This window comes from Macrotis lagotis, chromosome X (genome assembly GCF_037893015.1).
Source record: "Macrotis lagotis isolate mMagLag1 chromosome X, bilby.v1.9.chrom.fasta, whole genome shotgun sequence".
NCBI lineage: Eukaryota > Metazoa > Chordata > Mammalia > Peramelemorphia > Peramelidae > Macrotis > Macrotis lagotis.
Genome location: NC_133666.1, coordinates 619993159 through 620020735, shown reverse-complemented (window position 1 = coordinate 620020735; position 27577 = coordinate 619993159). Strand labels below are relative to the sequence as shown.

The 27577-nt window shown below is 37.3% G+C and overlaps 1 protein-coding gene across 6 annotated transcripts in view; it reads right to left on the bottom strand.

Moving 5' to 3' along the window:
- Positions 1-27577, bottom strand: part of ARHGAP39 (Rho GTPase activating protein 39) — a 350961-nt gene that overhangs the window by 36532 nt on the left and 286852 nt on the right. For all 6 annotated transcript variants that reach the window (XM_074202986.1, XM_074202985.1, XM_074202989.1 and 3 more), the window contains one exon: positions 14524-15085. In XM_074202986.1, coding sequence (XP_074059087.1) covers positions 14524-15085 — 562 coding nt within the window. The remainder of the gene's footprint in view (positions 1-14523; positions 15086-27577) is intronic.

The window sequence follows — 27577 nt, the reverse complement described above, 5'->3', positions numbered from 1 at the left end:
GATAGCACAAAGTTTTAGCAGGTTTGCTGTCAGGATCATATGAAATAACTTATGGCAAGCACTTTGCAAATCATAAAGTGCTATATAAATTTGAACAATAGTGATGGATGATATTTAGTCCAATATGTACCAGGAATCTTTTCTATAGCATCCCAGGCAAGTGATCAATCAGTTTCTTCTGAAGACCTTTGGTGATGAGGAACCCACTATTTCTCGAAGCAGTTCACTACATTTCTACATAATTCTAATTGATATGTAAAATTTTTCTTATATTGAGAAATCTCCTCTGAAGTTACTCATTTCCTCTAGTTTTATCCAACTCTGGAACTCAACTGAAACAACTCTAATCTTTTTTTTTAAGTTTTTTTTGCAAGGCAAATGGGGTTAAGTGGATTGCCCAAGGCCACACAGCTAGGTCATTATTGAGATCAGATTTGAACCCAGGTACTCCTGACTCCAGGGCTGGTGCTTTATCCACTGCGCCACCTAGCCGCCCCCTAATCTTTCTTTTTAAATACTTCTTCAAATACTTGAAAATGGCTATCATATGTTCCCTTAGTTTTTTTTCCTTTTTTTTTTTTTTTTGCTAGGCAATGGGGGTTAAGTGGCTTGCATAAGGCCACACAGCTAGGTAATTAAGTGTCTGAGGCCAGATTTGAACTCAGGTACTCCTGACTCTAGGGCCAGTGCTCTATCCACTGCGCCACCTAGCTGACCCTTCCCTTAGTTTTTAATACTTTGGACTTAACATATACTGTTAGCAAATTTCCAAATGGAATGGACTCCCATTCCCTAACTAATTTGACTGGCTATATTCCGATTTGTCAATATGATTTCTAAAATATGGTACCCAGAACATTCCTGACAAGTTGTCATTAGCCTTTTTGAAGACCTTCCACAAGAGGGGAAATATGTCTATCTTTTGGGGCAGTTTAAATAGTACAATGGAATAGCTCCTGAATCAGAGAATTTGGATTCAAATTCTATCTTTTATGATTTCTACTTTTATGAACTTGAGTAAGTCAGTCAATTTCCTTATTTGATTAAGTGGTCCCTTCTAATTCTAAGTCTATGATCTATGGATGCCTTTTGGACAGCTTTTGAAAGGTTTTCTTTATAGATGATGATGAAATCCTGCCTCCTGGCATGATATTGCTGCTGCCCATAGCCTCCTCATTCTGCTTTGAGGTCACATAAATAAAATGTATTAAATTCTAATCTAACAGCTCTACCTGGATAGCTTTCATTGACTAGCTTGGAAATAACCCAGGGCTGAAGTGTTCATATTGTTCAATATCTAAAATGGTTTGAGTCACAAAGGATTTCATACTGAAGGATCCTTCTAAAGGGTGTCCTGCTGAAGAATGAATAAGCAATTCAAGCTAAGGGCTATGCTTGAGCCTTCTTAAGAAAACATTATAAATTCTATAATATTAAAGACATGGTTAACATTTCCTAAATCATTTTACAGAAAAGGCATAGGAGGAATTAAAAGTCAGAGTAAACAGATTACTAATATTTTTCCACTGTCAAAAAAGGTAAAGAAGTAGGATTCTGGTTAATCACAGACAACAGTGCTATTGTAAATAGCCTCTGCATGATGGATAGTGAGTACCTATCTGAGAGTTATGGAGAAAAGACTAGGGACATTGCTTTCTTTATTTCTTTTAAAAATGATTTATTATAAAATATCATATAGTATATGTAATTTCATTGTACTTTGCTATATTCTGCTTTGCAGATTTTGTGTTTTTTCCAAAATGAAGATTTGTGGCAACCCTGCATGAACTAACAGTATCATTTTTCCAACAGCAAGTGCTCACTCACATCACATCTCTATATCACATTTTGATAATTCTCACAATACTTCAAACTTTTTATTATTATTATTATTATTATTATTATTATTATTATTATTATTACATCTGTTATGGTGATTTGTGATCAGAGATCTTTAATATGTTACTATTGTCACTGATTCGAGTCCCTATAAACTGCACCCATATAAAGACTACAAACCTAATTGACAAAATGCCTGTTCTGACTGTTTCATGAACTGACTTTTCCCATCTTTCTTCCTCTTCTCTGGCCTCCCTATTCTCTAACACACAACAATATTGAAATTAGGCCAACGATCTCTAAGTGTTCCAGTGAAAGGAATGGCCAATCTCTGTATCTTCATTATTGTTTTATTTTAAGAAGTTGATACAGCCACTCCAATGTACAGCAATCACCACTCTGATCAATCATCAAAATTGAGGTAAGATCCTCCAACAGCAAAAACGTTACTTTTTGTTGAAGGCTCAGGTGATGGTTAGCAATATTTGAGCAATAAAGTATTTTTAAATTGAGGTATGTACATTTTAAACATAATATTATTGAACACAATAGATTTCAGTATATTATAAACATATTTTTATTTGCACTGGAAAAACAAAAAAAGTTGTGACTTTTGCTTTACTTTGATATTTACTTTATTGCAGCAGTCTGGAACTGAGCCTGTTTCCCTTGAGGTATGTCTAAACAGTATTATGGGTAATTAAAATAGAGTAATGAATTGCATTTAAATTAATTTTGATGTATACATAAGATATAATAATCATAAAATATAAATAATATATTATAATAATATATCAACATAATATATTTTAATAATAAATATTTAATTTATTTAATATAATATATTTTAAGTATTTAAAGGATTCTTCATTCTCATTTACTTTTTATGTAATTGTAGTTATATGTTACAGTTCTGCTTTTTAGTATTTTATTGTTTCATAAAGACTTTTCTTAATATTTTTTGACTGCATTATATTTTCCATTATATCAAAATACTACAATTGACTGAACTATTCTTTATTGGACATTTAATTTCCTTCCTAGTTTTTGTACCAAAAAAAAATTTTTTTTTTTAGGTTTTTGCAAGGCAAATAGGGTTAAGTGGCTTGCCCAAGGCCACACAGATAGGTAATTATTAAGTGTCTGAGGCTGACTCCAGGGCCAGTCCTTTATCCACTACACCACCAAGCCACCCCCCCCCCCCATAAAACTTTTTTTTTTGCAAGGCAAATGGGGTTAAGTGGCTTGCCCAAGGCCACACAGCTAGGTAATTATTAAGTTTCTGACCGAATTTGAACCCAGGTACTCGTGACTCCAAGGCTGGTGCTTTATCCACTACGCCACCTAGCTACCCCAAAAGAAAACTTTTTGAAAGGCATTTGTTTTTATAACAATTTTTATAACTCTAGAAATGGAATTACTGGGTCAAAGAATATGATTATTTTTCTAACTTTGAGTATTGCTATACTACTCTCTAAAGATTCTAGAAGCTTGCAATTCTATCATTCATGAATTTGCTCAACTGTCTCTCCAAAATCTCACCAACAGCAGTATTCATTGTTTTTAATTACTTCTATAAACTGGATTGGTATGAAATGACACCCCCCCCCCCCCCACAACACACAGGAAGACAATTTCAGAGAGGAAGGCCTTGGGGTTGGAAGAAAGTGGGGAAAGAGATAAAAAAGTGGGGTTTGAGGTTAATCTTGAGAGAAGGTAGAGAAACTAAGAGGCAGAAGTAAGTAGGGAGTATTCCTCATCAGGTAGACAATGGCTGGGATACAGAAGATGGAATAATGGGTGCATGAAACAATAAGGTGGTCAGTATAACTGGATCAGAGTGTGTGAAAGGGTTTAGTCAGTTCAAGGAGACTGGAAAAAACAGAAAAGTACCAGTTTATAAAGAGCTTTAAATGTCAAACAAGAAGACTTCATGTTTGATGCTGGGGTAAAAGAAAAGTGATAGAAGTTTGCTGAATATTTATCAACTTGGTTGGATGTTTATAGTTTCTCATTCTAGTCTATATATTGACTGCTCTATTTTTTTACCCAGTATCTTTTTTTTAACAAGGTAATGGGGTTAAGTGACTTGTCCAAGGACACACAGCTAGGTAATTATTAAGGGTCTGAATCCAGATTTGAGCTCAGGTCTCCTTAACTCCAGGGCTAGTATTCTATCTACTGCCCCACTTTTACCCAGTATCAAATAAAAAGTGAAGTATAATGGATAAGTCCTGCTCCTGATATTTAACCACTTATGTAATCAAGTGATGTAACCTCAATTAATTCTCTATAAATCTAAATTATAGGACAGCAATCTATCCTGTGGAACAAAAAATAACAAAAAATTACAGGTCCTTGATATATTGAACAGTATAATTAAATACTTTTTAATATTTTAAAACATCAGAGTACAAGACTACTTGTAAGTATTTTTGTTTTCCAGAATGCTTCTCGACATTCTTTCATGTTTGTCTTTCTATGTAAATCTCATTATGATTTTGTTCTATTCTATAAACTTGTCCTTTTGGTTGGTGGTGTATTAATACATATAGAAATTAATTTGGGGGAGTTAATTTACTATAATAATCTGATCTACCCATAGGCTGATTGTCTCATTATTTAAGTCTTCCTTTAACAGTTATTAGAGTTTTTAAATAGTTATCCTTAGGGGTGGCTAGATGGCACAGTGGACAGAGCACTGGCCCTGGAGTCAGGAGTACCTGAGTTCAAATCCAGCCTCAGACACTTAATAATTACCTAGCTGTGTGGTTTTAGGCAAGTCACTTAACCCCATTGCCTTGCAAAAAAAAAAATAGTTATCCTTATTTAAGATGTTCACAACTTTAAGAATTTAAATGCTTGTTAATTCTCAAAAATTTGATAGTTTTAGGTATTATTAACAGAATTTCTTTTTATGAAATTTACTATATTTTTACTGCAAGTGGACACAAATAACTTTTTTGATTAATAGTTGTATACTTTGACCATGTTGCACTCATTTTGTCTTTATTAATTTTTTAGTTATGACAACTATATTTTTACTTCTTCATTTCTAGCATTTATTGAGAATGCTTTTATTGTTTTTATGTTGTGTATTAGTCTGGTTTGCTTAAGGTACTTTTTAGTGTGTTGAGAAAAAACACCTATATCTGAATTTTTTGTTTTTTGTTTTAGAAAAATAATGAATGTTGGATCAAGACTTTCCTGCATATGTCTCTTTTGATAATTATATTTTTAAATTTCTGTATTTATATGTTTATTATATTAACAGTGTTTCAGATGCTGAACTAGTCTTAGATGCATGATATATAGTTTTATTATTATTTATTTTATTATTATTTTAAAAATTAGTTTTGCTATATTTAATTTAATATGATAGAAAAAATAGCTTTCCTCCAATCATGTTCCTTTCAATAGTATCACTATCACTTTAGTTACACAGGTTGGGTAATTAGTGTAGAGCACTCTTCAACTCTTCCTGTTTTTGATATCTGTATTCCTTAATTTATCTTCCAAACTGTGGAATTCTAATAAAATCCTTGATCATGATACTCCTCCACTTAAAAACTGTCACTGGCTTCCCACTGCTTACTAACTGCATTATAAATTTTTGATCCTGGCATTTGAGGGCCTCTACAATCTAAAACATTCCATAGGCTATTTTTATTTATTTATTGCTGTAACAAACATACCAGTCAAAGTGGACCAGCCTGCCTCTCTGCTCCTGTTTCATTTTATACTTATTAATTTTTCATGTCTGGAACGGGCTTTTTTTTCATATTAGTCCAGTATGTTTCCCATGCCCTAACCACCTGCCTTCAGGAGTCACTTTCTCTATGAAGCTTTTTCTCCCCTTTTTCTAGTTGAAAGTGTTCTCTCTTTCCTTGAATCACTTTATTTGGAGCTCTCCTTTTCTTATTTTATCCTTAAATCAAATGGAAAATCATGAGATTTTATATTTCATATGACCAAAGAGTATGTCTAGGATTCAGTGTTCAAGTCCTAGTTACAACCACAAAAACTGCATGATCCCAGGCCAAGTTAAAGAACCTCTTAGTGGTCAAGGCTGTTTCTAAGATTTTTTTTTTAAGTCAACCTGGACCAGCTGCTGTTTGAGGTTCTTGGTAGGGAAAATTTCACCATTTGGTATTCTCTTCACAATGAAATAGCAGGTGTAGGTAAAACAAAACAAAAACTTGGTCAAAATGCATATAGTAGGCACTTAATAAATATTTGTTAAACTGAAACAGAGTATTTCCAGTTATTTCCTTTGGCTTCCTGATATCTGTCCTAGTCTTGAATTATGAAGCACCATTTGGTTTGGTTAGAATCAAACTGAGTTTTCACTGGAACCATCCTATCTTTATAATTATTATAGATTTGAAGCTGGTTGAAACAGTGAACCAAAGTATAGTTATTAATGAATTAATAGAGGAAAGACTCTAGCAACAGACTCTGTCCTTAAAGGGCTCTGCTCTTTTCTGTACAACATTTTTATCAATGAGTTGGATAAAGGCACAAATGACAAATCAAATTTGGAGAGGATACAAATACAAGAGAGAGCTATAATGCAAGTGACAGAGAAAAGGCTAGACAGCAGTCCATGTGAAAAAGACAAAGGAGTTTTAGTAGCCTGCAAGCTCATTTGGCATCAGCAGCGTTATTTGGGCAGCCAAAAAAGCTAATTCAATTTGAGGCGACATTAACAGAGTGTCATGCCCATTCCCCTCCTACCACCAGGTCCCCATAAGAGAGGTGGCAGTTCTGATATTCAGCTTTTGAATCAGATCATATCTAGAATACTGGGTCCAGTTGTGGTTGCTATAAGAAGGACAATGACAAATTGAAGTGCACACGGATGAGAGGGTGCTGAAGCTCTGAGAATGCTGGAAACCAAGTTATTTAACTTGGTGAAGAATTTCATAACATAATGTCAACAATTTAACTCTGATAAGTATACTATCTATGCCTTCATCAAGTCACTTTTGGGGGGGGGGTTTGCAAGGCATTGGAGTTAAATGATTTGCCCAAGGTTACACAGCTAAGTATTAAGTGTCTGAGGCTGGATTTCAACTCAGGTTGGTCCTCCTGACTCCAGGGCCAGTGTTCTATCCACTTCACTGTGCATGTGTCTTAGAGATTCCTACTTAGGATGAGAGGTTTAGACTGTATCCTGAGATTTCCTCCCTGCAGGAAAAGATTTGGACCTTAATGGCCGTCTGGGTCTTAGGATGTTAGAGACATTAGAAGGGGGAGGAGAGAGGGAAATATTCCAAAGAGTTTTTGAAGAACTAAAAAGCTGCAGAGCTCTTAGGCTTCTTAGCTATTATGTAGTAGTAGAAATAATAATAATAATGACTATTCCCTGTGCCACTACCCTCCAGGTCCCATTTTACATGTGAGAACACTGAAATTTAGAGTCATAGTATCTCTGAGCCGGAAGGCCCCCAAATGGTGATCTAACTCAATACATATTTTAATAAGAGTCTGTCTACATTCTTTTGACTGTATCACAAAAAGCCTCCTTGAATTCTTGAGGGTAGAAGGAAAATTTTACCAGCAGCCCCTAGATACTCAGTAGCTCATTCATTTGAAAGGTATTTAGTCCCCAAAGATTTGTAAGCTAAGATGGGTCTTTCCCCTCTACTTTAGAAGACTTCTAACTTAACCTTGCCATGAAGACAGACACTGATGAATGTGTGTGGCATTTAAAAGAAATATGTATCCAGAATTATATGCCTCAGTTCATTCTGTGTTTTGGTATTCCTTACACTATATGAATCAATATCCCATTCCTGTTATTTCCTTTGGGTTCCAAGAGTAAGTGTATCATTTTCCTGCTCTTGAAGTCATCTTCTGTTGTTATTTAGCCATTTTCCATAGTGTTTGACTCTTCCTAACCTGATTTGAGGTTTCCTTGGCAAAAATAATGGAGTGGTTCTCCATTTCCTTCTCCAACTCATTTAATACATGAGGAAACTGAAGCAAATAGGGTTGGCAGGTCAGAAAGTACGTGTCTGAGGTTGGAGTTGAACTCAGGAAGAAGAGTCTTCCTCTAGGCATGGTATTCTATACAATGCCCCACCTTAGCTTCCCATTCATCATCTGTATATATCTTTTAAAAATATATTAGGGGGCGGAGCCAAGATGGCAACAGGAGAAGAGCCTCTCTTATGTGCTCTCTTCAAATCTTTTAAAATAAGGACTCTAACTAAATTTTTGAGAGACAGAACCCACAGAGGGATCCAGTGAGGCAGTTCTCCAGCCCAAGATAACCTGGAAAATAGCAGAAAGGCTCAGCTCCATGGGGTTAGAGGGGCAGTCTGCCAGAGTGAAGGAGGCTGCCCCAGGGTGTCTGGGAACCATGGCTCATGGCAGTGGGGGCAGTTTCTTGACCTACACCCCGGGGAGCACCGGGCACAACTTGGAAGATGGGGGGGAATCTGCCAGAGCAAATGTGGCCACAGCAGCCCAGATCCAGGAAATGGAAGCAGGCAGAGCTGGTAAGCAGGAGCCCCCAGGCAACTGAGCCTTGAGTGCTCAGCCCACCTAAGGTAGGGGAATGGAGGGAGACTTCCGAGATTTGTCCTCTGTACCTGGAACAGGACTCTGGGGCTCTGACCATATTTAGATCCTGATCACAGTCCAGGCCCCCCATAAAACAGCAGGACCCCCCCAATCTCAGCCTTGTGACAGAGGGGTGCACTTGTGGTCATTCACAGACCAGGAGGGAAGGCAGAGTTTCACACACTGAGATCCTTGTGGGGGGGGTGTCCCAATAATACTCAAAAGCTCAAAAAGCACCCCAAGACCAGGCACAGACTGGGCAAATAAGTAAACAGAGAAAAATGAGGAACACCACTGAGAAATACTTTGTCTATGATCCCAAGAAGGATCAAAATACTCAGTCTGAAGATGAGGAAGTACAAGTGCCTGCATCTAAAGATTCCAAGAAAAACAGAAATTGGGCTCAGGCTATGACAGAGCTCAAAAAAGATTTTGAAAATCAAATGAGGGAGATAAAGAAAAAAATTGGGAAAAGAAATGAAAGAGATGCAGGAAAACCATGAAAAAGAAGTCAGCAGCTTAGTTAAGGAGATCCAAAAGAATGCTGAAGAAAATAATATGTTAAAAACCAGCATAGGTCCAATGGATAAAACAGTTCAACAAGTTATTGAGGAGAAGAATGCTTTAAAAAGCAGAATTGGCCAGATGGAAAAGGAGATAAGAAAACTCTCTGAGGAGAACAAATCCTTCAGATCTAGAATGGAGCTGAAGGAAGCTGCTGACTTTACAAGAAATCAGGACACAATACTTCAAAACCAAAAGAATGAAAAATTAGAAGAAAATGTGAAACATCTCACTGAAAAAAACAACTGATCTGGAAAACAGATTTAGGAAAGATAATTTAAAAATTATTGGGATGTCTGAAAGTCATGGTCAGGAAAAGAAGCCTGGACATCATTTTTAAAGAATTCCTACAGGAAAATTGCCCAGATAGAAGCAGAGGGCAAAATAGAAATGGAGAGAATCCACTGATCTCCTGCGGAAAGAGATCCCAAAAAAACCAGCCCCCAGGAATATTATAGCCAAGTTCCAGAACTCCCAAGTCAAAGAGAAAATATTACAAGCAACCAGAAGGACACAATTCAAATATTGTGGAGCTGCAATCAGGATCTCACAGGACTTAGCAGCAACTACATTAAAGGCTCGTAGGGCTTGGAAAATAATATTCTGGAAGATAAAAGAGCTCAGAATGCAACCAAGAATCAACTACCCAGCAAAACTGAAGTCCTCTTCTAGAGGAAAAAGATGGGCTTTCAATTGACCAGGGGGAATTTCAAATGTTCCTATTAAAATGGCCAGAGCCGAACAGAAAGTTTGATCTTCAAATACAAAACTCAGGTGAAGCATAGAGAGTGGAGGAGAAGGGTAAAATATGAGGGACTTAATGATAATGAACTGCATGTATTCCTGAATAGAAAAATGACACTGATAATACTCATAAGAAACTTCTCATTTAAAAGAGCAGGTAGAAGGAGCTTTTATAGATGAAGCACAGGAGAGAGTTGAATTTGAAGATATAATATACTGTAAAAATGGAGTCAATGGCTAAAAGGGAAATGTAATGGGAGTAAGAGAAAGGAGAGGTGGAATAGGCTAAGATATTTTATATAAGATTTTTTTATTATAATGAACTATTGCAATGAAATGGAAAGGGGGAAGGTGAGGGGGAATGGGGAACCTTCACTCTCATCAGAGGTGGCTTGGAACAGAAACAGCATATATACTCAATGGGGTATAAACATCTAGAGTAGGAAGGAGAGAAGGGGAGAGGGGGAGTGAGTGATGGAGGAGAGGGTGGAGTGTGGGGGAGAGTGGTCAGATTTAACACATTTTCTTTTTTATTTCTTTCAAGGGGCTGGGATTGGATGGCCTGTCTGGGACCACAGGGCCGGGTGATTGCTGGGCCTTAGGGGTGGTATGTGGGCTCGGGACCTCTTGGCCCCAGGGCCAGTGATTAATCTGCTGTGTCACTCATCTACCCTACAGCACATTTAAGAAGAGGGACAGAGTGAAGGGAGACAGCAAAAATAGTGTATGGTAGTGGGGAAGTACAAATGGAGGAAGTTGCAATCAGCAATGGCAACAGTGGAAAAATATAGAAGCAGCTTTTGTGATGGACTTATCCTAAAGAATATGATCCACCCATGATAGAGCCGGTGGTATTGGAACACAGACTGAAGCACATTTATCATTATCATTATTATTATTATTTTTTTGGGGGGGTTGTGGGGCAGATGGGGTTGGGTGGCTTGCCCAGGGCTATACAGCTGGGTGATTGTTGGGTGTCTGAGGCCAGATTTGGACCCGAGTGCTCCTGACTCCAGGGCCCATGCTCTGTCGTCTACTACTACTACTACTACTACTACTACTACTACTACTACTACTACTACTACTACTACTATTATCATCTTATTTTGTTTGTTTGTTTGTTTTGCAGGGCAATGGGGTTAGGGTGGCTTGCCCAGGGTCACACAGCTGGGTGATTGTTAGGTGTCTGGGGCTGAATTTGGGCTTGGGTGTTCCTGACTCTGGGGCCCGTGCTCTGTTCACTGTGCTACCTGGCCACCACCATTATTATTATTATTATTATTATTATTATTATTATTATTATTATTATTATTATTTAGTTTTTTTTTTGTTTTTGCAGGGCAATGGGGTTGGGGTGGCTTGCCCAGGGTTGCACAGTTGGGTGATTCTTAGGTGTCTGGGACCGGATTTGGGCTCAGGTGCTCCTGACTCTGGGGCTGGTGCTTCGTCCACTGTGCCACCTAGCTGCCCCTATTATTATCATTTTTTAATTTTAATTTTTTCTCTTTATTGATAATGAGGGTCTATATTTTTTGGGGGAGGGGCATTATGTTTACTCTTAAACAAGAATATTTTAGTAATGTATAAAAAAGCATCATTTGTACAAAAATAAAATGTAATTAAAATTGAAAAAATAAAAATATAAGTTAGTCAACAATTCCCTAGACATCTATATTGGTTAGTTCTTCCTTTTTTACTTTCTTATTGGAAACTGTTTTTCTTAGTAATTTCTTTGCATATTTTAGTCATGGGTTCCTACCTATTCTTTCAGTATATAATCCCTTTGACACCTGTTATCCCAAAAGTTTGGTTATATCTCTGACTATACCTACATTTCTTTTTCTGCTCTGTCATTAAGTCCAAAATAGAGTAGTCATCTTCTCAGAAAGTTCCTATCATTTATTTCCCCTTTTGCTTCCCCTATCCTATGAAATATATGTTAATTATAGTTGCTTTGTTTCTGGCAGAAAAAGAAGCCCATCTTGGACATAGAGTTCACCCAGAAGGCAAATGTGGGCTGGGGGTGTCAGAAGAATAAAGTGGAAGAAGTCAGTTAAAGGAAAAGATCATACTTATAGGAAGAAGAATAGTCAGGGGAAAGAAATGGTCAACTGTTTCTGAGATACAGTTGGTCTCAGAGAGAAGTTTGAGAGTTAAAGAACTATGAAGAATCACCCAGGAACCATGTATACAAGAAGTCTCAAGCATTACTGGTCTGATTACAGGAACAAACAAAAGGTGACAGCACATGCCAGTGAAGTCATCAATAAACTTGTGGGAGAAGAGGCTCCAGATACCACTATTGCCTATTCTTGTGGGAAAGATAGGGTGCAAATGCTGGGAGGTGGGGGTGGGAGAGGGAAATTGGCAAAAATGATAAATGAAATGATTTAGCTTACTCATATACAAAAAGAAAGGGCTGGCCTAGATAATCTCTAAGCTGCCATTCCAGACCTCAGAATATGTTTTCTGTCCAAAGACCTCGTCTAACTTTGGCTTTATATACTTAGGTCCCTTCCAGATTAACATAATTTTATGACCTCTTCTAATTATAACAACCTATTATTTGAGTTTTATAGTTTACAATTCTGATAATCAAGCAGTCATCTGTATTTATATATTTGCCTACTTTGTAGCAAGCTCTATGCTAGGTAATGGAAATATAAATACAAAGAAAGAAGCAATCTCTACATGCAAGGAGCTCACTTTCTAATAAGGGAGACAAGTACATATAAAAGGTATTACAAAGTAGTCAAGTACAAGGTAATTTGGGAGGAAGGCCACTAGTAGTAACAAGTGAGGAAACAGCTTCACGGGAAAGATGATGCTTGGAATTGCATCTTAAAAGAGGACAGGAATTTTAAGAGGTGGCATGGTGAAGACAAAGTACAAGGACATGGAGATAGGAGGTGGACTATTCTATGTGAGAAACAGAAAGAGGCCCAGTCTGGCTGGACTGTAGAGTGTGGGAGGAGGAATAATATTCAGTGAGGCTAGAAAGGCTGGGGTCATGCTGTATAAGGAAGGTTCTAACAATGAAAAGAGGGTTTTTTTTTTATTTTATCCCAGAAGCTGTAGGAAGCCACTGGTGTTGAGTAGGAGAATAATTTGGTCATTTCTGAGATTAAAGAAAATGACTTTGGCAGCAGTGTGAGGATGGATATGACAAATGAGAAAGAGCCTGTTTCAATAATTGAGGCATGAGGCAATAAGGTCCTGAACTTAGGTTGTAGTTATATGATTGAAGAGAAAGTGCTAGATATGAAAGATGAAAAGGCTGAAATGGGGTGGCTAGGTGGCATAGTGGATAAAGCACCGGCCTTAGAGTCAGGAGTACCTGGGTTCAAATCCGGTCTCAGACACTTAATAATTACCTAGCTGTGTGGCATTGGGCAAGCCACTTAACCCCATTTGCCTTGCAAAAACCTAAAAAAAAAAAGAAAAGAAAAGGCTGAAATGGTAAGATCTGGCAATTGTTTGGTTGTGTGGGGTGAAGGAGAGTAAGGAATACAGGACAATGTAGAGGTAATGAAACTGAAACTGAAAGACTGGAAGGATGATGAAGATGATGCCAACAGCAGGAATAGGGAAGTTTAGAAGATTTAGAAATATAGAAGATGTTCAATGTCCCAAGGTCTCTTCTAGTTCTGACATTTTATGCTCTGTATTTATATTCTATGCTTGGAAGATCCCTTCAAGTTCTGATATTCTGTGACACTATTTAAAACTAAGAAAAAAATCCCAACGTCTTTTACCAAAGTGAGGTGACATATTGATTAACTAAAAACTAAGTTATGCCTTCTTTATTATAAGCAACTTCATCAGGTTCTTGTGAGGAAAGTACTTTGTAAGTTTAAAAGCACTTTAGAAAGGGAGTTATTATTACAATTATATTTACTGGAACACAAAAATCTCCCATCTAAACATAGACCCCAATTCCTCTCCCCCTTTTCCTTTTAGGATATTTTATTCATGCTTTTATTTTTTGAAATCATTGTCTCTGGTTCCTTTTAAAAATTGGGATTAAAGGCAAAGTCCTGCCTTTGGACAAACCTGGAGTTGGGTCCCAGGATCCATCAGCCATCAATTAATTGGCAAAAAGTTAATTAAGACAACAGTAAACCTTATCTGAGGCAAGTGCACACTTGTCACCTCAAGGATTCCTTAGTGGATGAAATCAAGAGAGAAGATCCAAGATACATTTCCCCCCTCCAAATCTGCCTTTCAGACTCTGATGGATGAGCACTCCCTCAAAAACAATTTAAACAAGAATCAACAAGCACATTATGGGCACCTTGAGAACAGGATGGTGCACAGACTGTTCTGGTCTCAGATACATTACTGTAACATTTCTACCCAACACAGCAAGGGCATAAATTTTTGTCCTGATACCTACTAGCTTTGTGACCATGGATGAGTTACTTCACCTTAAGTTTATTTCCTCATTTATAAAATGGGATTAAAAATAGTTATACTGCCTGTTTAATAGCATCACTGTGAGAAAATCTTAATGTGTTAAAGAAATATGAGTTGTAAGCAGAAGTGACTCCATGCTCCTATGTATAGTTGGAGTTTCAGTTAATACAGGAACTTTGCTCTTGCACCCAAACAGGATATCAGTAATGAAATGCCAGTGCTGAATACCTGTGGATTCAGGGCTACTCTATATGAGGTTTGATCTGAGTTTTATCCTGAGGATATAGGGACTATAAGCAGTATGAGAATGTTAGCTCCAGTTTCTGCATGGGTATGACTGTGAAGAGGAAAAACCCCAGCAAAAATCAGTCAGCGCTGATAGCACCTTACCTTTGGTGTCATTAACTGGATCCATGTGTCGATATATGTAGCCTTCCAGATAAGAGTGAAACTTGGGGGTAGGTGGGAAGAAAGCCAAGCAGATAGCCATGAGCTCCCAGCCTCGTGCCAGGCTCTCATAACGGAAATTTTCTGTAGTCTGTCGGCAGAGTTGGATATAAAGCTCATCCCGGAGACCCTGCATACTCCAGCCTTTGGTGGCCACCTCCAGGGCCACACTGAGCTGATCTCCCTTGGCCCGACGATCACCCATGTACATCTGGATCAACTTGAAGATCTCACAGGCTTCCTTCTTCACATTGCGATCGCTGGTCATAATCATAGGCTTCTTGATAGACTCACTGCTCCAAGCCAGCATGTTGGCAATAGATACCTTCCGTCTGAATAGGCCTTGAGTGTGCTTATTGAAGTGCTTTGAGGCCCAATTTTCAATGTCTGTCTCAGAAGATGGCTTGCGTAATGTGAAAGTGGGAAAGACACAGCTTGCACTGGGCATCATGTTCCGGTTCTGTCTGCTATTCTCAAACTGGGCACAGGCGCCAAGGTCTTCAGACTGGGTAAGAAATAACAGCCAGAACAATGGTTAGTTAAGATTCTTAGTAGGTATGAGGACACTATCAAATAAATTCCATTCTTCCAGAGTGTAATCAACACGCTATTCCTAGGGAGTCCCTAAACCCACAAAGGTCCCAATAAATACAATATGTTCAAGATTAGAAGAGGCAACAACTTAAAACTAAGATAAGCAATGTGAACACAGCAAAAAGCATGGCAGTTATTTTCAGTTTATCCAACAGGGAGAAGAATCATCATCATCATTATCATCATCTGTCATTCAATAAGCATTTATAACATACTTATTAGCTAACACAGATGCTAAGCATTTGAGAGGCTTCAGAAACAATTTTTAGGTTGGATCTGTAATTTCATTGGTGTAAAGAATTCCTAAAGTTGAAATTCATTCTACTAATGCAGAGTGGCATCTGCTCTAAAATTTAAAGTCTTAAGAGAGTTTCAGAGGATCAAATAGCCAAAGTGTATATCAGAAGATTGACTTGAACCCAGGTCTTCTTATTTCTAGCTCTAGCAATTTACTGACTGCTTTTTAACCTCGGGTACAAAGTCAAAAATGAAAAAGTCATTCCCTTTCAAGGAGGTTACCTTCTTTTGGAAGAAAGTATATGCAAAATTAAATAAATATAGAATATTTACAATGGAGATTGTTCTTGTGTGTCAGAGTCTACTGGCAAGATCTATTCCAAAGAATTTGGCTTAACCACTCAAACAATAAAAACCAAGTGGATAACTAATTTGTCCACTGTAGATAAAACTAGAAAGAAAGGGAGTGTAAATGTCCACATGTGCCTGGTGTGTGTGTGTGTGTGTGTGTGTGTGTGTGTGTGTGTGTATCTATGTGCGTGTTAGGAGACTGCAGATGGAGAGGTTAGGCCCACAATTACAAGAGGAAGACTGAACTGCCTTTTGGCAAATTGAAAAAGGTCTTTAATTGATCCCAAACATCTTCCTCAAACAAAGGTACAATATATTTTTTTCTATTTAACTTTTTTTCCCAATTACTACAGGTAATTGCAAAGATAAGTTTTCAACATTTATTTTTTTTTAAGTTTTATTTTTTTAGGTTTTTGCAAAGCAAATGGGGTTAAATGGCTTGCCCAAGGCCACACAGCTAGGTAATTATTAAGTGTCTGAGACTGGATTTGAGCCCAGGTACTCCTGACTCCAGGGCTGGTGCTTTATCCACTGCACCACCTAACTGCCCCATGTAAGATTTTAAGGTACACATTTCCCTCCCTTCAATATCCAAGAGAACAAGTAATCTGATATAGGTTATACATATATAATCATGTTAAACATATTTCTACATTAGTCATACCGTAAAAGAAGAATCAGAACAAAAGGGAAAAACCATGAGAAAGAAAGAATAAAAAACAAATTTAAAAAAGTGAAAATCATATGCTATGGTCTGTATTTGGACTTTAGAGTTCTTTTTCTGGATGTGGATAGCATTTTCCATCACAAGTCTTTTGGGATTGTCCTTGGTCACTGTATTACTGAGAAAAATTAAGACTATCATAATTAATCTGATAATGTTGCATTATTATGCACAGTGTTCTCCTGGTTCTGCTCACTTCACTCAGCATCAGTTTAAGCAAGCCTTTCCAGGCTTCTCTAAAGTCCAACTGCTCATGATTTCTTAAAGAATAATAGTACTCCATAGCATTCAGAATACCATAACTTGTTCAGCCATTCTCTAATTGATGGGCATTCTCTCAATTTTCAATTCTTTGCCACCACTATAAAAAGAGCTGCTATGAATACTTTTGTACATGTCTTTTCTCCCTTTTTAAATGATTTCTTTGAGATATAGACCTAGTAATAGTATTGCTGGATCAAAGAGTATGCAAAGTTTTATTGCCCTTTGGACATATGCACAGACACACACACACACACACACACACACACACACACACACACACAATTCTAAACTGCTTTCCAGAATGACTGGATAAATTCACAACTTCACTAATACTGCATTCATGTTGTAGTTTTCCCACATCCCCTCCAATATTGACTAATGTGTGAGGTGGTACCTCAGAATTGTTTTAATTTGCATTTCTCTGATCAAAAGTGATTTAGAACACTCTTTCATATAATTATAGATAACTTTAATTTCTTCCTCTGAAAATTGCCTGTTCATATCTTTAGTCATTAATCATTTGGGAAATGACAGGTATTCTTATATATTTGACTCAGTTCTCTTATTTTAGAAAGGAGGCCTTTATAAAAAAACACTGGCTATAAAAATTGTTTCCCAGCTTTCTGCTTTCCTTTAATCAAGGTTACATTGGTTTTGTTAAAAAAAAACTTTTAATTTAATATAATAAAAACTATCTATTTTATATTTTATAATGTTCTCTATCTCTTCTTTGGTTCTAAATTTCCCCCCTCTCCATAGATCTGACAGAGAAACTATTATTTGTTTCTCTAATTGCCTTATAGGTATCACCCTTTATGTTTAAATCATGACTATCTTAGTATAGAGTGTGATATTGTTGGTCTATGCCCAGTTTCTGCCATAATATTTTCCAGTTTTCCCAGCATTTTTGGACAAATATTGAGTTCTCATACTAGAAACTGGAGTCTTTGGGTTTATCAAACAGTAGATAACTATATTCATTTATTACTATTTTTCTATTTCACTGATCCATCACTCCATTTCTTAGCCAGTACCAAATAGTTCTGACTTCTGCTTTATAACATATTTTTAGATATGACTGATAGCTAAGTCACCTTCCTTTGCAGTTTTTTTGGTCATTAATTCCTTGATAATTCTTGACCTTTTGTTCAGTGAATTTGGTTACCATTTTTTCTAGCTCTATAACAGCATTTTTTGGTAGTTTTATTAGTATGATACTAATAGAGTTGTCATTTTTATTATATTACCTCGATCTACCCATGAGCAATGAACATTTTTCCAATTGTTTAGAACTGACTTTATTTATGTGAAAGGTATTTTTAAATTATGTTCATATAGATTCTGAGTTTGTTTTGGGAGATTTCCAATTATTTTATGATGCCTACAGTTACTTTAAATGCAATTACTCTTTCTATCTCTTGGTGCTAGACTTTGTTGGTAATATATGGAAATGTTGATTTCTGTGGGCTTATTTTATATCCTATAACTTTGCTAAAGTTGTTGTTTCAAGTAGTTTTTAGTGGTTTTCAAGAATTCTCTGAGTATACACTATTATATCATCTGCAAAGAGTGAGAATTTTGTTTCCTCGTTGCCTATTCTAATTCCTTCAACTTCTTTTTCTTCTCTTCTTGCCAAAGCTAACATTTGTAATATTAAATAATAGTAGTGATAACAGTCATCCTTATTTAACTGGGATAATAAGTTTTTAGTTTATAACCATTACATATAATGGTTTTAGATAAATACTGCTTATAATTTAAGGAAAACTCCATTTATTCCTGTGCTTTCTAGTGTTTGAATTATTTTGTCAAAAGCTTTTCCAGAATCTACTGAGATAATCATTATTTCTGTTAGTTTTGTTAATTATGCTAATTTTTCCTAATATTGAACCATCCCTGCATACCTGGTCATAGTGTTTTATCCTTATAACTTGCTACAATCTCTTTGGTAATGCTTTATTTAAAATTTTTGTGGTAATATTCATTAGGGAAATTGGTTGTTGCAATTTTTAAATACCAATATTCTATCAACATTGTTAAATGGTTGCAGATATGGATAGGTGTCAATAATCCATATAAATTACATTCTGGGTCCATTTGAGTATTTGAATATCTTCCCTATAGTCTCTCTCCTGGGTCCACTGCATTCATTAAGCTCCCTGATTTTCTTCCTTCTTAGACTTTCTTAGATTAAACTCTGCCTCCGTCACACCCTATATTTATCTGTGAATATTTTGTAACTCTTCTCTTCTCCTTTTTCTGCCGCTCATAAAATGTTTGCTCCTTGAAGGCAAAGTGTATGCATTATTTATCTTTGCATCTCCAGTGCCTAGTACAATGCCTTACAAATGAATAAATCAATAAATGATGTTGAATGGTGGGTCTTTTGGTTCATTCTAGCCTATTGTCAGTAGTAGAAGACATAGTGGTAGCTGAATCACAGTTCAACCAACAGAACATTGATGTACCTGATTTCACAGAGTCTGACTCAGTGCCTTTTTACTGGGTTATCCCCAATGACTTGGGAAGCTCTTCTATTTCAATTTTACCTCCAGGTTTCTCTCAGTTTAAATCTGACTTCTGTAGGAAGCTTTTCCAAAGGCTCCCATAGTCAATGCCTTTCCCTTAAGATTTCCATTTGTACTCTATATATGTTGTAAATATACTTATATGTATGTTTTGTCTTCCACTAGAATGTAAATTTTTTGAGGGCAGAGAATATATTTTTGCCTTTCTATTTATGGCCAATGCTTAATGGTAAGTGCTTAATGAATGCTTGTTGACTCAGTTCCTAAGGCCAACATCCTGTTTCAGAGCCTTATTGTGATTAAACATTAACAACTACCTCTTTAAAGTCAATTCCATGGTTAATTTTGTGAAGGAGTGGGATAAAAGCAAAGAAAGGGAATGATAGTAAGGGGGTGAGACTCTGTCCTGAGATCACTATCAGAGCCGTGTAGGCCTGACAGGAATCATGAATTCTGGCCAGCTGGGCTCTGGCAGTGCCAATGATGGGCTTTGTGACTGGGCCAGCTTAAGGAAACTGATCTTTTGAGACTAGGAAACTGAGGAGATGGCGTGCAGCTATAGTCTGGCTCTATTTTAAACTGCTGTGATGGTCAGTTTGACTCGGGTGACAGAGAAATGAGTGGCTCTCTTTTGTATTTTTGTCCTACAAAAAGGCAAGTCATATCAGAACAAATCAGAAATATGAGTACCTTAATTGCTAGAAATGTTAAAGACTTGAGTATCTTCATTATGCACTAATGGGCAAAGGTTTCATTTTGCTCTTTGTCAATGAAACTTTTAACTCCAAGTTACATAACAATATGTTGTGGACCAATAAAGGGCAGTTTTTTTTTTTTTAAAAGAGCACTGCTTTCCTGCAGTGAGGGCCTAGTTTAGATTTTGAGATTAGCTGAAATAAGAGATGAAAACTGAAGGGGCAGGTAGATGGCGCAGTTGCTACAGTCCTGGGTCTGGAGTCAGAAACACTTCTTGTGTCCAATTTGGTCTCAGATACTCACAAGCTGTGTGTGATCCTGGACAGGTCACAACTCTGTTTGCCTCATCTGTAAAATAAGTTGGGAGAAGAAAATGGCAATACTACTCCAGTATCTTTACCAAGAAAACCCAAAATGGGATTATGAAGAGTCAGACAAGACTGAAAAGCAACTGATCAACGTATGAAGAGGAGGTCACGGAACTCTTCAGTTTATGAAAATTCTATTAATGTCATCTAAAAACAAAATGGACATCCAAAATAGTAGTAATATCTTTAAAAAAGAAATAGATATAGACTAGAATTCCTATTTAGTTACATATAACATTCATTTTCTGTCCCCATCTTCCACTGGGGGGAAAAAAGAATAAAAGAAAAACTTGACTCTGAAAGAAATATCCATAGGCAAGCAAAACAAAACATCACAAAGACCACACTAAAAATATATATCCCGTGGGGTGGCTAGGTGGCACAGTGGATAGAGCATCGGCCCCGGAGTCAGCAGTACCTGAGTTCAAATTCGACCTCAGACACTTAATAATTAACTAGCTGTGTGGCCTTGGGCAAGCCATTTAACCCCATTGCCTTGCAAAAAAAACCTAAAAAAAATGTATATCTCATTATGCAACTGGAATACATCAGCTCAATTCAGGGGTATACTGGTAAACATTTAACAATGGGGTCTAAATATATGCATGCCCAACATACTTTTAAGTTTAATCTGCATAATTAACATTTCCTCTACCACTTTTTCCTTTTTTTCCCTTCTAGTTTTTGCAAGGCAATGGAGTTAAGTGACTTGCCCTAGGTCAAACAGCTAGGGAATTAAGTGTGAGGCTGAATTTGAACTCAGGTCCTCCTGACTCTGGGGCCAGTGCTCTATCCACTGCATCACCTAGCTACCTCTCCACCACTTTTTCTCAAGGCTATACGATGAATAAACAATAAATCAAAATGTGTTTTGTACTTTTGCTGATTTCTGAGATGTAAATGCTCACACTAAAACTCAACAATCAGCTCTAAGCTTGCTCCAGCATACCCCTGCATCTTGTCTCTGTCTTTGTGGCATTCACTAATCTTCTGGAATTCTGCTTTGTCACTGCATTGATCCAAGTGAAGTCTTTTAAGTTGTTTGTCTTTATGACGTTGTTGGTATAGTAAACTGTTCTCCCAGTTCTGTTCACTTCACTATTTGACAGTTCATACACGTCTTCTCTGGTTATTCTGAACCTTTTTATCCTTTATTCCTTTTATCATTCCTTACAGTGAGATGATGTTCCAGTTATACAAGATTTGCTCAGTCATTCTCCAATTGATGCCCCCCCTCAAGTTTACATATAAAAAGAGTTGCTACAAATATTTTTATTACAATTATTACTAATAATGTTAACAACTCATTTAAAAAGCATTTAGTATGTATGTAGCATAAGTTTGATCTCCATTTTGCAGAAGAGGAAACTGAGGCTTTCCCTAGTGTTATATGTAACATCAAAGCCAAGATTCCAAGTTCACTCCTCTTTTTACAACTCTATGCTAACTCACAATTCTAAAAGTGACTATATTTATGAATGAATTCAGAGAATTTTAAGTTTCTGGCTTTTCTATATGTATTGTGGTGAAATGAGAGAGAAAAATGGCCTGTAACCTTACCATGAATGACTATTTTATGACAAATATGTTTACAGAAGAGCCACTAAGAATGTGGAGTTTGTGTCCTGTTTATAAAAAGTCTGAAGGCTCTGGGAATGTTTAAGCTGCAGAGAACTTAGGGGGACATAATCATCATCACCTTCAAGGTTATCATGTGGAAAAGGTACTGCATTCATTCTGCTTAGGGAGAAGACTTTGGAGCATCTCCTGCTTATCTTGTTCAGCCTGTATCCTGACAAGAACTTATTTAGCAGCATCTCTAACAAGGGGCCTTACAACCTCCATTTAAGGTATCTAGGAACTCATCACCGCTCTAATTTTGTACTGCTCTATTTTCATGGAGACCTGCCTTGTAACACTGTCCTCACTGCTCTCAGAGCTGCCCTGTGAGGTCAGGTCCAAATCAAATGCCTCGTTTACATCATGACATTTCCCATATAAGAAGACTGTGTGCATCCCCTTACACCCCCCCCCCCCAGATGAAATCATCCTATTGTGTACAATAGGATCATCAATTGAGAGTTGGAAGGAACCTCAGAGATCATTAGTTCACTCCCCTCATTACACAGATAGGAAACTGAGGCAGAGGGATTTAAGTGCCTTTTCTAAGGTTTCTAATAGAGAAAAGATATGAAATCAAGTCTTCTGATTCCAGTCAGTGATCTTTCTACCATACCACATCACTTTTTTAGTTTCTTCACCAGTTCAGTTCTAGATCTACTCTAGTTTGTCAATTTTTTCCCCTAAAATGGGGAAAACTGAACTGAACCAAATATTCCAAACATAGTACTATTAGACCTTGACTTGAAATAAGGAAAACTTTTCTAATAATAGACTGCTTAAAGACTTACAGTGAGACCTCAGTATTGAGGGTGCCCAAGCAAAGTCTGGATGCTGACCAGTAGACTGGATTAGATTCTGGTGAAAAAAGCATTTCTTTAAAGGGGAGCTTTGTGTATTTACCTGTATTGCTATATACGTATATTATACATACAAATTATAGAGGGGGTTCTTGGTGAATATTCTCCTGGTAGTAGAGGAAACAATGGTTCAATCTGAACCTAAGGGAGTACACATGAACCCTTGCTAAATGGAGAGCTGGGAGGAAGTTGAAAGGAATGACCTTGTAATAAAATAAGAGCAGTCAACCACAGGTGCCTATTTTGAAGGGAAAGAAAAGAAAGATGAGTCTGGATTTTTTTCTTCCCAAGGTAGCAAGTTGGTGTGCCACCATCCTTGGGGACTGACTAGTAAAAGCTAGTTTGGAATAAGGTAAAAGTACCCAGGTGGATTGGAGTCTCATCAGTCTCCTTTACTTTGTGACTATTTTCTCATGATATTCATTCTATGTGGATAGAACTTATCCCACTCTCAGCTATTAGAATTCTGAAGCAAGGACAAATTCTTCTATTTGAAAAATTCCTGAAAGAATGGAATAAATAGAAATAAAGTAAAATGTTTTAACCTCAGATCATATCAATCACTCTCCACTGAATGGATGATTGATCTGGGAATGTTTTGCTGCCTGTCAGACCAACAACTGTGACTGAACAGGTTGCTTCAATGTCATTTCCTAGAATCACATAATTAAAGAGATGGAAAAGGTTACAGAAATCATTTGATTAAATTCTTATTTAAAGTGGAATTCTCTTGATAATGTACTTAATTTCAATAAAAACCATAGGGAATTATCTATCAAAAAAAGTCCATTCCTTAATTTTGGATAGCTCTAATGATCAGAAGTTTTTCCTCAAGAGTAAGCCAAAATCATCTTCTCTTCAACTTCCCCCCATTATTCTGTTCTACTCTTCTAGGGCTGTGAAGAACAAATCTAATTCTATTAGGATGTTAGAGAAAACAATCTAGACTGAAAAATTCATAGGATTAAGAGCCTTAAATATGACCATAAGTAAGCCACTTGACCTCTATGGATCTCATGCCCCTCATCTGTATAACAGGGAATCATAATGCTTATGCTCTAATTTCTCCAGTTTTCTCTGTGGAAAACTGAATCTAAAGGTGAAATCTAAATGTTTACTTTTAAATGATTAAAAATAACTAGCATTTACATAATGATTTTAAGGTTTGCAAAGAGCTTGATATGTTTTCTTATTGACTAAAAAAATACAGTTATTAAGTGTTCTTGCCCTCTTAAAATTATTCAAGATTAGTTTGCATAATGCTAAATATTTACTTATCTACATGTTGTATCCACTCATTAGGATGTAAATTATATGTGAAGAACAAATGATCAGCACATCTCATAGAGGATAAAATCTTGTGACCAGGTCAGCTAGACTGTAGAATTATGTAAAGGGAAACAATGTCTAATGAGCCTGGAAAAGTAGAAGTTTGAATTTGATCCCAAAGGCAAGAGGGAAACCCTGGAGTTTCATGGAGCAAGGAACAGATATGGTAAGACCTCTGCTAGAGGAATAATACTTTGGTAGTTGTAGGGAATATACCTTATACTTCTGTTTCTACAATTTTTTGATTTTGTTTTAATATTTCTTGGAGTCTCATGATGCTTTCTATTGAGCCCATTCTGATTTAAAGGATATTCAATTCATGGGTCTATTTTAGAAGCTAGTAAGACTTATAAAAACAAAACTCCTACCACAACTGCTGGACAATTAAAAATTAACACTACATGGATTCTCCTGCCATTCAACTGTTGGATTTTCTGTTTTCCACCTGGTAGTTCTACTTACATTTGCTGCTACCAGTTGCTGTCCTGGGACCAGAGGTCATATGGACAACAACCCAGGGCATTCATCATGAAAGCAGAGCAAAGCAGGAGAGAGGGACATTTCCTGTTTGCCAGAGAAAGCATGAATCTAATTCTCTGTACCACCTATAATGGGGAAATGGAAACTTGAGGTCAAGCATGGGAGACAGACTTTTGACAAGATGACTCCTCCCAGCAATCTGGGGCTTGTGGGAAAGTCTTCTCAAATTACATGGAAAATAAGCAGTCAGAGTTCAATTCAAATCACAAGGTTAGAACTGAAAGGGACTTCAGAGATAATCCAGTAAAGTAGTTCTTAACCTGAGGGCCATGAACTTTTTTTTTTAAAGATATATTTTGATAATTGTTATTTCAATATATTGGTTTCCTTTGATATAGTTTACCTTATACATTTAAACACATTATGAGGAGAACAAAAACTTTGCCAGTCTCTTAAAGAAGTCCATGAAATAAAAAAAGGTGAAGAAGCTGTGTCTAGGCAACCCTCTCATTTTTATAGATAAGGAACATAAACCCTAGAGAGTGAAGGTGATTTGTCCAGTGTCATGCAGCTATTATTTCATGGAGCAAATGATTAAGACTCAGGTATTAGGACTAGAAATTCTCTCTATATGACACTATGATCTATATCTTTCTTCATCTGAGAGGGGGAGTTACAAGGACCCTACATATGCCTGAAAAATGGTCTGTTCCCTCTTCCTCCTTTTTACCCTTAGGAGAGAATGATCTTAGATTCATTTTATGCCTAGCTCTGGGCAGTGAAGCATTAACTTTTAATCAAATTCTTATACTGCTATAGTTGAGAAAGGGTATCTTGATTCATTAGGAGACTGGAACAATTTCTGGCTCCTGATATGGAGGGCCAATGTCAAGGACTAGACATGTTACCCCCTGAAATCTGATGAACCATGAAATCAGGAAATGGCTTTGTTCCTATGTGGAACAGACTGTGCTATGGACAGGTTGTGACAGGGAAATGGCAAAAGGGAAAAGAAGGGGAGCTAAAGGAGGGCTAGGAGGATGCCCCCCAAAAGAAAGATCTATTATTCCTGAGTGCTTCTTCTATGCTCAGCATCACCACCTGCCAGGCTGCTGGGCAATCTGAAAATGGCTTATTCTACCCTTTTTCATCAGACAGCAAATCAAAGAGCAGGGGAATATCCTATATTTTTCATGAGATACAGTGACTTCAGCAGCAGCAGGGCCTAGAAAGAGATCAACTACCCGCTTTTGCTCCCTGACCCCCCAAACTAAATTCTCACCTTGGAAGAAGCAGGTCCTAAAGAACAAAAAGGTATGACTGAACCTGAGAACGCAGAAGTGCAGAGTATCCATATTGTACGGATCTCACTTCTAGGTTGGGCTAGCTGATGGTGCAGAAGATCTTCACAATAGAAAGCATTCACATCCTTCCATCCTTGTGGGGTCCACTCCCAGAAGGCTCCCCAGGGCTGCAGAGTGTCACAATGGCACAGGCCCAATTGCCAGAAAGCTCTGGGGGCTATACAATGCAGTGTGTTCATACTGGTGAAAGCCTCACTCCCTGAAGGCTTTACAATGCAGGGCATTCACTCTGTTACAGGCTTTGCTCCTGGAAGTGTTTCTCAGATCTAGAGAACAAAGTGTCCTTACCAGCATGGGCCATACTCCAGGAGGTTCCTCAGGGAGTGGAAATAATTCTCTATCAACACCCCCCCCTCCCAATCCTGCCTCTTTCCCTGCAATAGTCCAGATCAGACTTCACAAAAACCAAGAAGACTGGATTGCCTACTCTGGAAATGTTCTCATCTGCTCAAACCCCTGTGACATCTGGCAGGAGCAAGCTCCAGGTTTGACCACAACTCAGTTTATTTCTCTTTTGGTCCTACCAATGGACTTCAGGCCCACACTTCCTCAACTCTGTAAGCCAGAGATGTTTGCATTTCCTCATATAAACACTGTGCTTTTGAATTTCAAGTTTTTTTCCCTACTCTTCTATTTAAAGCTTATTTAAAAGCTTTATGTGATCTATGTACCTCTTTTTCAAACAGTTAACATTCAAAAATAACTGCTAAACTCCAATGATTTCTTGAGGAGTCCTGAAAAAGTAGTGTTTTGAGGTAGAGAAAAATATTGATGCCAGGAAGAACTGGGTCTAAGTCACCCTAACATATATAGTATATGTAATCCTTGGCAAGTCTCAGCTACCTGGCCAGTTCTTGGTAGAATAACCTGCATTGGTAAAGGGAATTTCCTTACTACCTGAGAGTTCCTTATATTAATGAAATCATGAATAGTACTACATAGCACTTGGAGGTTTACAGAACATTTTTTCCCCACCATATCTTTTTAAATCAGATAGTACAAGCATTATTCTTATTTTATAGGCAAAGAAAAGGAGCCTCTCAGTGAGGGGAAGAGCTTTAGCAAGATCACATAGTTAACAAGTGTCAGAATTCTAGAATTCTAAACTGGGTCCTCTGGAGACCAGGGACAATTCCAGGCTCAGACTTTCTGGCTATGATTATAGACCATTAAGAGTTGGAAGAGATGACTATCAGTAAACAGGTATTTAAGCCATGATTTGAATTCAATTCTCTAGTCCATTATTTTATTCTAAGCATCATAATGCTCTATCAACAAGGGCCAACACTGTTCACATTTAACAGGCAGAAAGCAAATGGTTTCTTTAGTAGGACCCTAAAATCCTCTGGAATTCTGGAGAATTACTACCTACCTTCTGAAACCTAAGACCAGTTTCTCCCTGAACCTTCTTAGACTGGGACTCTCTGTCTGACTACTCTGGAGATGAAGTCATCTCCAGTCTACTGATATCCATGGTCAGAGGTGACCCCAATCAATAATACAGCAACATTACCTAATTCTGCCAGTTTTCTACTGCCTTGATTATTAGTTCAGTTAACTGAGGAACAGGGGAGCACTGGTA